The sequence below is a fragment of the Phallusia mammillata genome, chromosome 8 (genome assembly GCF_965637545.1).
Source record: "Phallusia mammillata chromosome 8, kaPhaMamm4.hap1.1, whole genome shotgun sequence".
Classification (NCBI taxonomy): Eukaryota; Metazoa; Chordata; class Ascidiacea; order Phlebobranchia; family Ascidiidae; genus Phallusia; species Phallusia mammillata.
Genome location: NC_137259.1, coordinates 12,926,052 through 12,938,258, shown reverse-complemented (window position 1 = coordinate 12,938,258; position 12,207 = coordinate 12,926,052). Strand labels below are relative to the sequence as shown.

At 35.4% G+C, this 12,207-nt stretch overlaps 2 protein-coding genes across 5 annotated transcripts; both read left to right on the top strand.

Annotated features, from left to right (window-relative positions):
- The first annotated feature begins 603 nt into the window (after nt 1–603).
- Nucleotides 604–5,759, top strand: LOC145204907 (ras-related C3 botulinum toxin substrate 2). Of its 2 annotated transcripts, XM_080077518.1 has the most exons (5): nt 604–762; nt 2,390–2,498; nt 2,944–3,134; nt 3,791–3,962; nt 4,354–5,759. In XM_080077518.1, exons 2-5 carry the CDS (start codon nt 2,493–2,495, stop codon nt 4,561–4,563), a joined length of 579 nt encoding a protein of 192 aa, XP_079933644.1. In that variant the 5' UTR covers nt 604–762; nt 2,390–2,492; the 3' UTR covers nt 4,564–5,759. The 2 variants fall into 2 exon arrangements, with proteins under 2 accessions (XP_079933644.1, XP_079933643.1); XM_080077517.1 differs by lacking the exons at nt 604–762; nt 2,390–2,498 and having other exon boundaries at nt 2,914–3,134.
- A 471-nt stretch (nt 5,760–6,230) lies between these two features.
- On the top strand, nt 6,231–12,193 carry LOC145205701 (uncharacterized). 3 transcript variants are annotated; one of them, XM_080078446.1, is made up of 11 exons: nt 6,231–6,350; nt 6,754–6,949; nt 7,445–7,909; nt 8,744–8,985; nt 9,074–9,280; nt 9,623–9,714; nt 9,925–10,117; nt 10,273–10,341; nt 10,707–10,865; nt 11,283–11,433; nt 11,638–12,193. In XM_080078446.1, exons 2-11 carry the CDS (start codon nt 6,771–6,773, stop codon nt 11,753–11,755), a joined length of 1,875 nt encoding a protein of 624 aa, XP_079934572.1. In that variant the 5' UTR covers nt 6,231–6,350; nt 6,754–6,770; the 3' UTR covers nt 11,756–12,193. The 3 variants fall into 3 exon arrangements, with proteins under 3 accessions (XP_079934572.1, XP_079934571.1, XP_079934570.1); XM_080078445.1 differs by having other exon boundaries at nt 10,270–10,341; XM_080078444.1 differs by having other exon boundaries at nt 6,232–6,350; nt 10,198–10,341.
- Nucleotides 12,194–12,207: the final 14 nt, after the last annotated feature.

Genomic DNA, 12,207 nt, shown 5'->3' with positions numbered 1-12,207 from the left:
CGCGGGATTTATTTATTGTATTTTGGTTGTATTTTTTCAAGATTAAAGAGATGCATATTGGAATGAGACAACTGAAACAAATTGTGCCATAAAATTGCTTTCGCTTTAGTTTGTTTGAATACACTTGGTCATAAATGTAAAGTAGATGGACAGAGAGTGTTTTTTCTGATTTCGTTTGTTAACAAGTTCATGTAGCTCTATTAGTTATTGACCAGATTTGGCCAAAGTTAATGTCGGTTTTACTACCCAAAACAAAAAATACCATTGATTGACCTGGTCTAATCAAACTTATTTTAAACTGCTTACCCTGTTTTAATATGGAAAAAATCAAACAACCAAATAATATTCCACTATGTATGTTGGTAAGTCTGGATTAGTATTATTTTGGCCTAAATAAAGGACCTGGTTGGCTAAGCTTATGGTGGGCTCTGGGCTGTATGTAAATGTGATGCAATATTTATATCATATCTTATAACCATTATTTAAATATTTGTGACACAAATTTGCATCTGACATTCGAATTTAAAATTGATTGCATTTCCATTTTTTTAATTTTCATTTAGATTACTTTTAAAAACAAACAAATTTGCCATTGTTATACTTTTTCTCTTGATATGTTTTTGTTGCGTGCAGATTTTTTGCATTGCTTAGCTGGTAATATTTGTAGATGCATAAGTATCAAATTGTTTCTGCGTGAAATATCATCTTCGGTGAACAAAAAAAACCTACATCAACTTCCAATTCATAAAAGGAATATTGAAGGTAAACACATACACATTAAGTCCTAGTTTTTGGAAAATGGTATGATTGAGATATTTTTTTATGAAGAACCCTTTGGTGTTCCCCATTTTAAATACACAGAAGACCTGTAACCATTACTAAACTACTACAAATGATGTAGAGATTGCAATGCAGTAATTTACTCATAGAATGGCCAGAAACTGCCTTACAGGAAACTATACAGAAATACATTGGCCGGTGAACAGTTGCACCATGTAACGTCATCAGTGAATATGCAATTGTCTAATATGATTGGTCATCCCAGGATTTCAACAATACTCCAAGAATATATCACCGTTTGGGAATTTTAGGCAACAATCTATTTAAGCAGCCAAGCATGCTATTGCTGTAGTAAGAGTTAAAAGTTTAGTGTTGGCTTATAGCTGGTTTGTTATGCACAAAAATATACCTTGTAACTGTTCTACCCAGAAATCGTTGACCATTGTTTTCTGCCCTTAGTCTGCATTCTGTTCTCAGCAAATATAGAATTATAAATTATATTTAAGTTGTGTCCACAGTAATGCGAAGGTTTCTAGACTACTTACTTCGTTTGCAGTCATCGCTTTATATACAAAGTGTGGTATGCGGCACCATTGACTTCCTGTTCAAAGCATGATCCTTTTTAACCCTCTTTGAAGCGTTTCCTTCTGAGCACTGTGTATGGTATACAGTATGAAAGGATAGTTGGATAAATTGGCACAATGACAGGAATGAAACTAAAACATGTGCACTTTTAAAACTAAAGATTAGAACCATGGCTATGTACAATGCCAAGAAATACTGTTTTGTTTGTGCAAATAGGAGCATATTGATAGAAATTTGTAAATGAGTTTCATTGAAGTTTAGAAACGGCAGGTGTCTCTCAAAGACTTTTTTTGGTATAAGTTAAGAAATTAATATTGGTTAGATACTTTGTACTATTGATAAGAAAGGGAAAATCGGTAAATTCAATGTAAATATGTTTAGTGTTTTCACCAGTGAACAGCGCTCCACAAAGTATCAGTAAACCAAACTGTGTTTAATATTAAGTACTGTACCAACTAAAACACAACTTGCAAGTTGTCCCATTGTTTCTGACCCCAGGCATTGTGATTTGTTTGTTAACTAGTCACCACATGAGTGTACAATCAACTTCCTTGTAACATGTCAGAGCAGACATCTGCACTCATCAGTATATTTTAGGTGTATCATGGTCAGCCAGTAAGCATAAAAATACCAAGAGACCACTGCTCTATTTCCTGGTTGAGCCCCTTGCTGTGTTGTGTATTTGCCAATATGTCCTGCCAAATCTAATGTTTAGTAGCACTCTCACTATTTTTCAATGGATTAAAATGTTGCTTTTCAGGCAGCTGACATTTGTGCAGGTTAAAAGAGGGAGAATCATAGCCTTATTGCAGTGGAAACTGTTACAGCGATCTTTAGTCAGATAAAACTCTTTGCTGCCTAGTTTAAAGTAGTTTTGTATGTTTTATGCCTTTGTCTATAAAGAGCAAAATACTAAATTATGATGCCTAGGAATTCTGATATATTTACACATGGATATTGGTTTTGTTGGTAATATTAGTACTTACATTTTTTGTTTTGTTTTTTGTGTAAATTGCTGAAACAGATAAATCACGAAGTCATTACGTGCCGAGCACCCAACGTACATTGTAGAGGATTCATCCAGTCCGGGACAATCCCCTCAGCATCTTGCTTCTGGATCACAAAACATGCAGGTGCATATTAAATCAAAAACCAAGTTTGCATCTTTAAATCCGAAAGAGATAGCTGTATAAGTGAAAAGAGATAGCTGTATAAATTTATCACCAGAAATGTTAAAGTAGAACCAATTGTGGTAAATGGGTTCATTTTTATGTCAATAAAAATTGCCTTGAGCTAATTTGGGTCTATAAATTTAGATATTGAAACCCTTTTAAAGTAATTTTAGGTATTTTTTTAAACTTAGTTAAAGATGACAAACAAATGCCTTAAAAAACAACTTGATTTATTGTGACATCACATGCATGCCTTGAATGGTGTTCTTAAGCTTGCAAACCAGAAAATTTTTGTTTGCAGTTTGTCTTTATGTCAATAACAGGTACTACAACTGGGTCGTTTTGTTGCCAAGCAACACTCTGTGGAATTTTGTTCACACCTTAAAGTGTTATGTTTGTTTCGCAGGCTATCAAGTGCGTAGTGGTTGGTGATGGTGCCGTTGGTAAGACATGTTTGCTCATCAGTTACACAACCAATGCTTTCCCTGGTGAATACATTCCGACTGTGTTCGACAACTACTCGGCAAATGTTATGGTGGATGGAAGACCAGTGAATCTGGGTCTATGGGATACAGCTGGTCAGGAAGATTATGACAGGTAAGTTTCACCTCATTCGCTGTTTATGTTCATTGGCAAAGGGTACATACAGTCTTCTGCTAAATTGAGCTTAAGATGTACCTGCTGTGAGGTAATGCTTTATTGACAAATTTAAGTTTGCACATGAATTTTTAATGATAGAAGACAAAGTGTAATGCATCTGTTGAGGCACAAGTCGTCTGTAATTACTATGTGCAACTAACAAATCCTCCACCTACATGAAATTGCTTAAAAGTTGTTAATATCTACTACCCACATACAAAAATGCTATTTGATCAGAGTGTCAATTTCCTTTACCAAAAAGAATAAGAAATGTCGTTGCTAACAAATTTTTAACGAATGTAAACCCCTGTTAACCCCTCCAAATAAATAATATCTGTGTTCTGTTTAAGTGGTTAACTGGTGTGTGTTCTACAGACAAAACATAATAAAATGGGCCAGCAGAAAAGGTAATTGGGCTCACCTTTTTTGGCTTTTTCCCCTTTTGTGGGGTAGTGTGTGATCCTACCCGATTCTGCAAGTAAAGTTTGTTTTTACTTGACACAAAATGAGGTTGTCCATGCATTTTGGCAAACATGCTACATAAGTAGATCATAGAAACAAACAACCTACTAGTCACTGTTTGGTTCAATTTATTATTTTCAACAACTTCTTAGACTTCGACCACTTTCCTACCCCCAAACCGACGTATTTCTGATTTGTTTTTCCCTTGTTTCACCTGCTTCATTTGAAAACGTGAGGGCCAAGTGGTTTCCCGAAGTTTCCCATCATTGTCCAAACACTCCGATCATCTTGGTTGGAACGAAACTTGATCTCAGAGATGATCAGGTGATTACACTTTGCTATAAAATGTTATGTGACATCATATGTGTACATTAAGACTTTTTTTTAAAACTAATGCTTTCACAAACTTAATTCCTTGGGCTTTTTTAGTCAGTTACACATTGTATGACTTGTAACAAGCTAATTTCACTTCAGAATTGCCAAAACTTTATACAGAGGCTTTCTATTCCCCCTTGATAATACTAAACGTTGTCTTGTTTGTCCTGCCCAAAAGTCTTTTAGATGTACACCAGTGGTCAATTCCCTAAGCTCAAAGGAAATTTGCACAATTTGCAAAGCAGTTCCAAAAAGTTATATATGTGGCAAGGAAATTACATTGTGTACCTTTGTTTTTGCAGTGTAAATTGAGTTAACCAACTATGTAATAATGTTTTAGGAAACAATCTCTAAATTGAAAGAAAAAAAGCTGGCACCAATTACCTACCCCATGGGGCTACAAATGTCCAAGGAAATTAGAGCAGTGAAATATCTAGAATGTTCTGCTCTTACTCAAAAGGGATTGAAAACAGTCTTTGATGAAGCTATTCGAGCTGTCCTGTGCCCAGAAACGAAGCCTGCCAAAAAGAAGCCATGCGAAATCTTGTAAGGCGTTCCATTTATTTCGAAAACACTAGGCAGATGTATAGAGAAGCGTGAAGCTAAACAAGTGGTCAAATTTACCCCTTTTGTTTTAAAAAAGTTAGCTTCAAATTATCAAACTTGGATTTGTTGCCATACGGATGTACCAGTTTCCTTGTGGCATGGTGTTTTAGGTGCAATTGCCCTTTTGCAGTATTGTTCCGACTAACAAATGAAACACAAAACAGTGCCGCTTCAAAAGTTTTTGTTTTTTTCCAGTATTTTAAGACTTACCCTGTACATAATAAGGCCTTTATGAATAAACAGTTACCAACTGAAAATTGAAGTTAATTTGCAAAGATAAATGCATGCCGCCTCAATTGTGGTGTTACATAACTGTTGTCTTCGCTTATATCAAGGGCATATCACTTGTTTTACTTTGATAGTTTGCTTTGTTACACGTGAATATGTTTCTGCTTATACCAACATTTAATTAGGGGCAGAAATCTGTGTGCTTTTCTGCAACAGTTGATTGTCTCATCTAACCTTTTTATGTCACTGTTTTTCTTTCATCATGTGGTGGACTTATCCATGTAGTGTTGCCTATGCGCATTTTTGGAAATGGTAGGCCATATACTGTATAAAGCCTAAATGTAAATGAGAAATATTTTCCCTCTTAATCTATGTACAAACTTCTAATCAACAATTTGAATGGTCTGAAACAGTTCTGAATTATTTATTCACTGATGTATTGCCAAGAAAAAATATAATTGTCTTTGGTTCTTTTGGCTAAACAAAGTACAAGTTTATTGTGTGTCATTAAGCCATCAAATCATGTGTTCCTAAATGGTAATAAATTTGGCAAAGAATGTGTTCAAGACCCCATATCATTTGCCTTTAAAAATGTGCACTACTTTTTGTTACACAACTCTGAATGCGGTTGGTCTCCTCAATGTGTAAGTTTTATGGAAATCAGCAATGCGGTCTTATAATTTTTGACATCCAGTTTTTCTGCATTTGTTTATCAAGTTCTGTGTGGGTATACCAAGTTTGTTGTTGATGTTCTGCTCAAAGCCGTGAAATTCGAAACCAGATCTAACATGGCCATATCACAGCCCTGACATTTACATCACAAATCGTCAGTATGTGTGTTCATTCATGTAGTGAATTTTTCCATTTTGAAATGACTCAATTAATTACTGCATTAATCCAGGAAACACGTTACGTTGTGTGATATATGAAAGTTTTTAGGCAGAAAAACAGGGCTATTAGCTGTAAATGAGACAGATTGATAGCAACGTTCGTTTTCAATCAGCAAAGTAATTGCGTATTGATCGTTCAGTGCACAAGAATGCTTTGTTAAAATAGAAATGAACAACAGAGGTTTTTGAACTTCAAAAATGCGTTACTTCAAAAAATGTTTTTTTTGTCAAATATCTCAACGTTAAAACGGACAAGCAGGACCTATGCCGGAATACTGACATGTTTCTATAAATAGAATGGATTAAATTAATTCTAAAGACAATAGGGAGTCAATGTCAGACAAAACATATGTGATTTCTGCATACAACAAATAACACTAATATTTTCGTCCATTACTTTTGTGAGAAAATATATAATTTGATCCTAAAATAGTACCTGGGTGTGTTCCCTACGTAATCAATAAACCATACCTAATTTGCGTAATAATGTCACGCTACACTGGTCATGCATAGCGCACATGCGACTTCACCAAAACATAAACAACGCAAATTCAGTTTCTGTTCCGCAAATTATGTTGTCCAGCCGTTCTGAACTGACAAGGCAAAGTATTTGGTAAGCTTTTTTAATGCACTGTATGTTGCTTTTCGTAGATATGTATTTTTGTGCGTTTATTTTATAGTTTTCTGAGCAGTACAACAAAATTTTAACTTTGCATGTTTGAAATTGGCAACTTGCTAATCAAAACGAATTGCTTCATGTTGAATAAATGATAGAAACGCAGAGCTCCTTTTGAAATGTGTTTAACATGCCATATCTCAAAAATCAAATCAGCAATATGTTTGCCAAAAAAATTGAACCACAAAAATTAAAAAAAACACTAGCCAAAATATTTACAAAACACATGCTTAATTATCCATTGCAAGACAGGTTTGCATTTTGTTGCTACTGTTAAGAAAACTGCCGATATTAAAAAAACAACATATAATGATGTCATATCATGCTCCATTTTTTAAAGGTTTTTAGTTTATTGGAATGACCCTTCAAGAATATGATGCGAAAAGTTTAAAAACCAGCTGGAATGCATCTGATCTGGTTGGTCATGGTGGTTTTGCGGCTGTGCGGAAATGCCGGCACAAAAAGTTGGGAGAGGTTGCCGTAAAATGCTTTAGCACGACTGGATCAACTGAAAAAATTGAAAAAGATATTGAAGGGTAGGTTTTGTTTTTAGGCACTATTGTGGCAATTGCTAACATATCATAAAAACATTATGTACTTGAAAAATATTTTCACTTTGATGTGTGGTGATGTTTTGACCATTTTTTTAATAGCTGGATCAGTGGCGTATCTAGGATCGTTTTTAGGGGGGGGGGGGGGGGGGGGGGGGGGCTGTAAGTAACGAACGTTATAGTCACGATTCAATCGTGTTCATGTAACACTTTTTAACACTCGGCACAGTTGTTTCTAACAGTGGTTGCCTCTTAATCATATTGTGAAACATATTGTGCACCTTGTCCCCCCCCCCCCCTAAATACGCTAGTGAGCTGGATGTTATGTATTTGAAGTTTGTAAAATGTTATTGGTTGCGAATGAACCATTGTTTGGAGTTAAAAATTGATACTTTATTTAAATTGATGCAAATACTTGACATGGTGAAGTTAACAAATTAAACTCTTTTTTTACATCTAAATGTAACTGTTCATTTTTAGTCAATCAAGAGAAGCAAAAATTTTGTCACAAATCAAACATAAAAACATACTTCGAGTCCATGGCATCACCAAGTGGTCAAATTGCTTTGGTGTTCTTATGGATTTTATTGAAGGAGGAAGTCTATGCGATATCTTGCAAAAAAATGTTGCCATACCAGAGATTCCATGGGGTTTACGTGTCCGAATGTTAAAACAGCTTGGTGATGCCCTGTGCTACTTGCACTTTTACGACAAAAATTATGCATTTGTTCATGGTGACCTAAAACCTGAAAATATTCTTTTGACCTTGGAGCTTCAAGTGAAACTGGCGGATTTTGGGTCTGTAAATCTAGTGCAGATTACTGGGGCCTCACGATTGCCATCTATTAGTGTACAAAGCACAACACAGCACACAAGGCTATATTCTGCACCTGAGTTTCTCAAAGATCCACAAAGCAAAAGAACAGTAAAAATGGATGTTTACAGGTAAACTTTTTGATATTGTGTTGTGCTGCATATTAGGGACTGATGACAATAGTATTGTTGCTTACGGAACCGAGCACAGATGTGAAACCTAAAAACTTTGGCATTGTACTAATTCCAAACCTCCTGAAAATATATTGCTGTTCAAGATTATAAACATTATTTTGGGCACTAAAGAAAAAATAAGCATGTTTGTTTGGGGTCTCCAAATACGCACATATATGCCCTTATTAGTGATGGGACGATACCAGGTTTTGAAGCGAGTACTGATACCGAGTACGAGTACCACATGTATATACCTTCGATACTGAGTCCGATTACCGAGTACCTAAGTACAGTGTTGTACTTTGTTGTATATCGCAGGCTAATTTATCTGCAATAGTCGAGGTACAGGCATACACACAAACCTGCAGAAAATTTTAATCTCCATACGATAGAGAAAAAATATACGTAACCCGGCAGAACTTTTTACCGATTTTGTGTTGTCTGAAGAAAATATTGGCATGGTGTAAACCGGCCTTCGGTACTTGCACGTTGGTATCGAAAACTGAGACAAAATTTTTCGATACCGAGTACGAGTATCGATACCACTGAAAATCGTTCGATACCATCGATACCAAGTACCGGGTACCCGTCCCATCACTAGCCCTTACGTATAAGGTGACATTTTTTTTCCATTTTAACTGTTTTGATATGATTATTAAATAAAATTTTACAAAGAACATTAGGACATTTGGCTGTCTTTAATGTCCTGAAGGACAGGTGTAAAAGAGGACATATTACTAAAAAAGAGGGCATGTGATAGATCTTTAAATCTACTAACCTTTTTTGTTTCAGCTTTGGAATGATCATATTTGAAATGATCACCAGAAAGTCTATTTTTCATGGGGTTGCAGTCAACATGGATGTGTTGATTGCCCTTATCTTGAGTCAGAAACAAAGACCAAATGTTCAAGAGGTGGAGAAAATTAAGAACACAGTCAGCAAGCAAGCAGATTTGCAAACTCTTGAGCTAATGGAAAAACTCATGAACCTGTGTTGGTCTCAAAAACCAGAAGATCGTCCTCCAATGGACAACGGTATATTTATATGCCCATTAAATAGCATCATAACAATAATATTATTTATTTCAATACTAATTTGTCTTATACTACTTTGGTTGCTCAGTTCGAGATGAGTTGTTGCTATGTTTGGAAAAAATGGACAGCCAACAGTTGATGACAGAAGCTTTTAACATCAGCCAGAAAATGATTTCACCGAAACCAAGAAATCCCTTGGAAACACAGGTTTCTTTGTCTCAATTTGCAAACCCATTTGAGAAAGTGGAGAATCCTGGTCCATTTATTTCCACCGGAGAGCACATTGATCAAAAAGGTGGCCCAACATAACATGCTAAAAAAAGTTTTCCGAAAATATGTTTATGCTTTTCTGTTGTGTTTTGCTTTTTAACACTAAGAATTGATTATGCTAACTTTGGTTTATATTTTTTTTTCACCATTGAAGCATTGCAACTGTTTGTAACAAATAATAAGCTTTTCAGTATTCAATAAAAAAACTCTAAACCCAACACTTACTAATGTAAGCAAAAAAAAAATTTAAGTTCCATCAATTAACTTTTTGTTGTTCTTTAAAAACCATTATTAGGTGTATATGATTACATTGTATTTTACAAGGGAATGATACAGAATTAAAAAAACATGTTTTTTTCTGTTTTAGATCCAACTTGCTTTATTGCCTTGGGTGGCTGGTCAACTCAAACTGATGTCTTGCAATACTCTCCAGTCACGAATACCTTTACATCACTTCCAGTAATTACCATTGGCGTCATATTATAATGTTGTATGTAAATGACAGGTTACAAGTCTATGACATCTAATGTTACAACTTACACATCTATGACACAGGGAGGTGCCAAAAACCAGGCCATAAACCTAAACAGTGACTTAAAAATTCAAACACCATTTTCTGTAAAGTGGCAGGTTATGTCATTCTGATGTAACCTCTTTCAAATTTTGCAGAGACTCAACATTGGGAGGTGGCACCTCTCAGCTGCTTCTGTCAGTGAAAAGCTGCTTGCCATTGGTGGAAAATTGGAGGAAGACATGCCAACCAATGCTGTAGAATGCCTTGACCTGCAAAAACCAACGGAGTGGATACACAAATCTCCAATGAATGAAAATAGATATCATGCCTGTGCGACGACTTTGGGAGGTGACTTGGAGATTTTTGTTTGTAATTGTGTTTGAACAATAAGTTAACAATGTGAAATTTAAAAAATGCTGTTTTTCAAGAATATGTGTATGTAAGTGGTGGTTGGAATGAAATGAAGATTTGCCTTTCATCAATTGAATGTTACAAATTAGCAGATGATGAATGGACAATTGTTGGGAATATGAAAACTGCCAGAGAGGGTCATTCACTTGTAGCCTGCAACGGTAAACATATTTGGCATTTGCAAGCATTCACCAAGTTCTACAAAATGATTGTTTAATTCAACCAGGGGTACAAATCTAATGTAAAAATTGTCAAACATTGCGACAAGCAAGCTTGGCACTAGCAAGATTGTCACCATTTTTTATGTCCGTACTGGGGCTCCTCAATCTGGGCAGTACTACAAGCTTATGTTAGGTTTGTAAAATAATGTTGACTATAGAAACTTGGCTATATAACATATCAGGTCATGTTCGAAGGCAAAGTTTAGGGGCAGAAATTCCGTTTTTAGGTAAAATGTGGTGATGATTATAAAATTTTCAGAAGCACATTAGAAACTCAAAGAGACTTACAATTCAGTTTTATGTAGGAAAGCTGTACATTTTTGGTGGTTATGATGGGTCGAATCGACTTCAATCAGCTGAGTGCTTTGATCCCACAACATGTCAATCAACATATTTGTCAGATATGCCTTGTATAAACTCCCACCATGCTGCATCATATCTAAACGGATGGATCTACCAAATGGGTGAGCGACTAAATTACACGTTCTACTTTGTGATGCAAGTAGTCATGTGTGTTTAATTGTGTGTCATGTCTAATAGACATGTTATAACACTACAATGCACAAATGATTATGTTTTGAAGACCGTAACTTAACTTTGCAAACATTGCTGGCATCTTAAAGTAAAATTTGTCCCGAGTTTGGATATCCTGGTCTAGAGGCCTTAGTTTAAATTGAGTTGAGTTAAGTTTATTTCGATTGGTGAAAGAACACATAGCGACACAACTGCACTGAAAAATCACCAAGTTGGAAATAGCTGCACAATGTTAAAATATCATAGAGCACAAGGGGTGGATCATGAATGAACTGGCTGCAGCTACATAATATTATGATGAGACTATGCTTAGAGTGTGTGACATTATTTATTAAATTTGTACACAGGTGGGTTGGATGGTGATTTGACATTTCTGCGCAAGGTTTGCCGCTTTAATGTTGCAAAGAATGAATGGGATTCAACAGTTCCAAACATGATGGAAAACAGAGTGTCTCTTGGTTCATGTGTTGTTGATGGTAAACTGTATGCTGTTGGAGGGTCAGTGATTTTTTCAAACCTTCGTGAAATTTGCATTTGGAAATTGCCTGCAAACGTTTTTGCCTAAAATAGAACAGTTTATCAACATATCTGAGATTCAGTTCGTCTACTTTGTAAAATCTTTTTCAGAAGCTTAACAACCAGTCTAAATTTGTTGAGCTGTAAAGATACTTAAATTGACCTGATCAGATTCTACCTTTTCAGGAGAAGTTACGGCGACTCTATGACAACCATAGAGAGCTTTGATGAATCTCTTAACAAGTGGATGGTAGTTGCCCAATTGGAAAAGCCTTGGTATCGTCACAGTGTGGTTGCTATTTAAATTGTACAATCTTTTCTATGTGGATCAAAAAAGAACCTATCTTTCAAAAAACTTGATTTTGTCATGTTTCAACCTTATATTGTCTTAATGCAATGATTTAATAGTTTTGTTTGGACTATTACCTAAACCCTTATTCATATTGCAATAATGATGTGATATTGTGCTGTTCTATTATACCAACCCTTATCGCTATTTTTATGTTGCAAAATTATGCACTCTTTGCCTTTGTATTACACAAATCTGCATTGCTATTTTATTACCTAATTGTTGGTTCTACCATTGCACACTGTCACAAATGAGTGTCTTTTTATGAGGATTTTCATGTTTTTACGGAACACAAATGTAGTCGAATCAATTTGCTACCTGATACAACTGTTAAATATGTTTTTCGCAAATCTGTGTCTGGCACATTTCTGAAGATATGCTTGTTTCTGTAGATATGTTTGTAAATA

Coding starts and splice junctions, on each gene's coding strand:
- LOC145205701 (XM_080078444.1), top strand. CDS start 6,771: ATGACCCTTCAAGAATATGATGCGAAAAGTTTAAAAACCAGCTGGAAT. Junction 9,281..9,622: donor AGAGCACATTGATCAAAAAG/GTGGCCCAACAT, acceptor TTTCTGTTTTAG/ATCCAACTTGCTTTATTGCC. Junction 10,118..10,197: donor CTGTGCGACGACTTTGGGAG/GTGACTTGGAGA, acceptor CTGTTTTTCAAG/AATATGTGTATGTAAGTGGT.
- LOC145204907 (XM_080077517.1), top strand. CDS start 2,929: ATGTTTGTTTCGCAGGCTATCAAGTGCGTAGTGGTTGGTGATGGTGCC. Junction 3,135..3,790: donor GGTCAGGAAGATTATGACAG/GTAAGTTTCACC, acceptor ACAACTTCTTAG/ACTTCGACCACTTTCCTACC. Junction 3,963..4,353: donor TTGATCTCAGAGATGATCAG/GTGATTACACTT, acceptor ATAATGTTTTAG/GAAACAATCTCTAAATTGAA.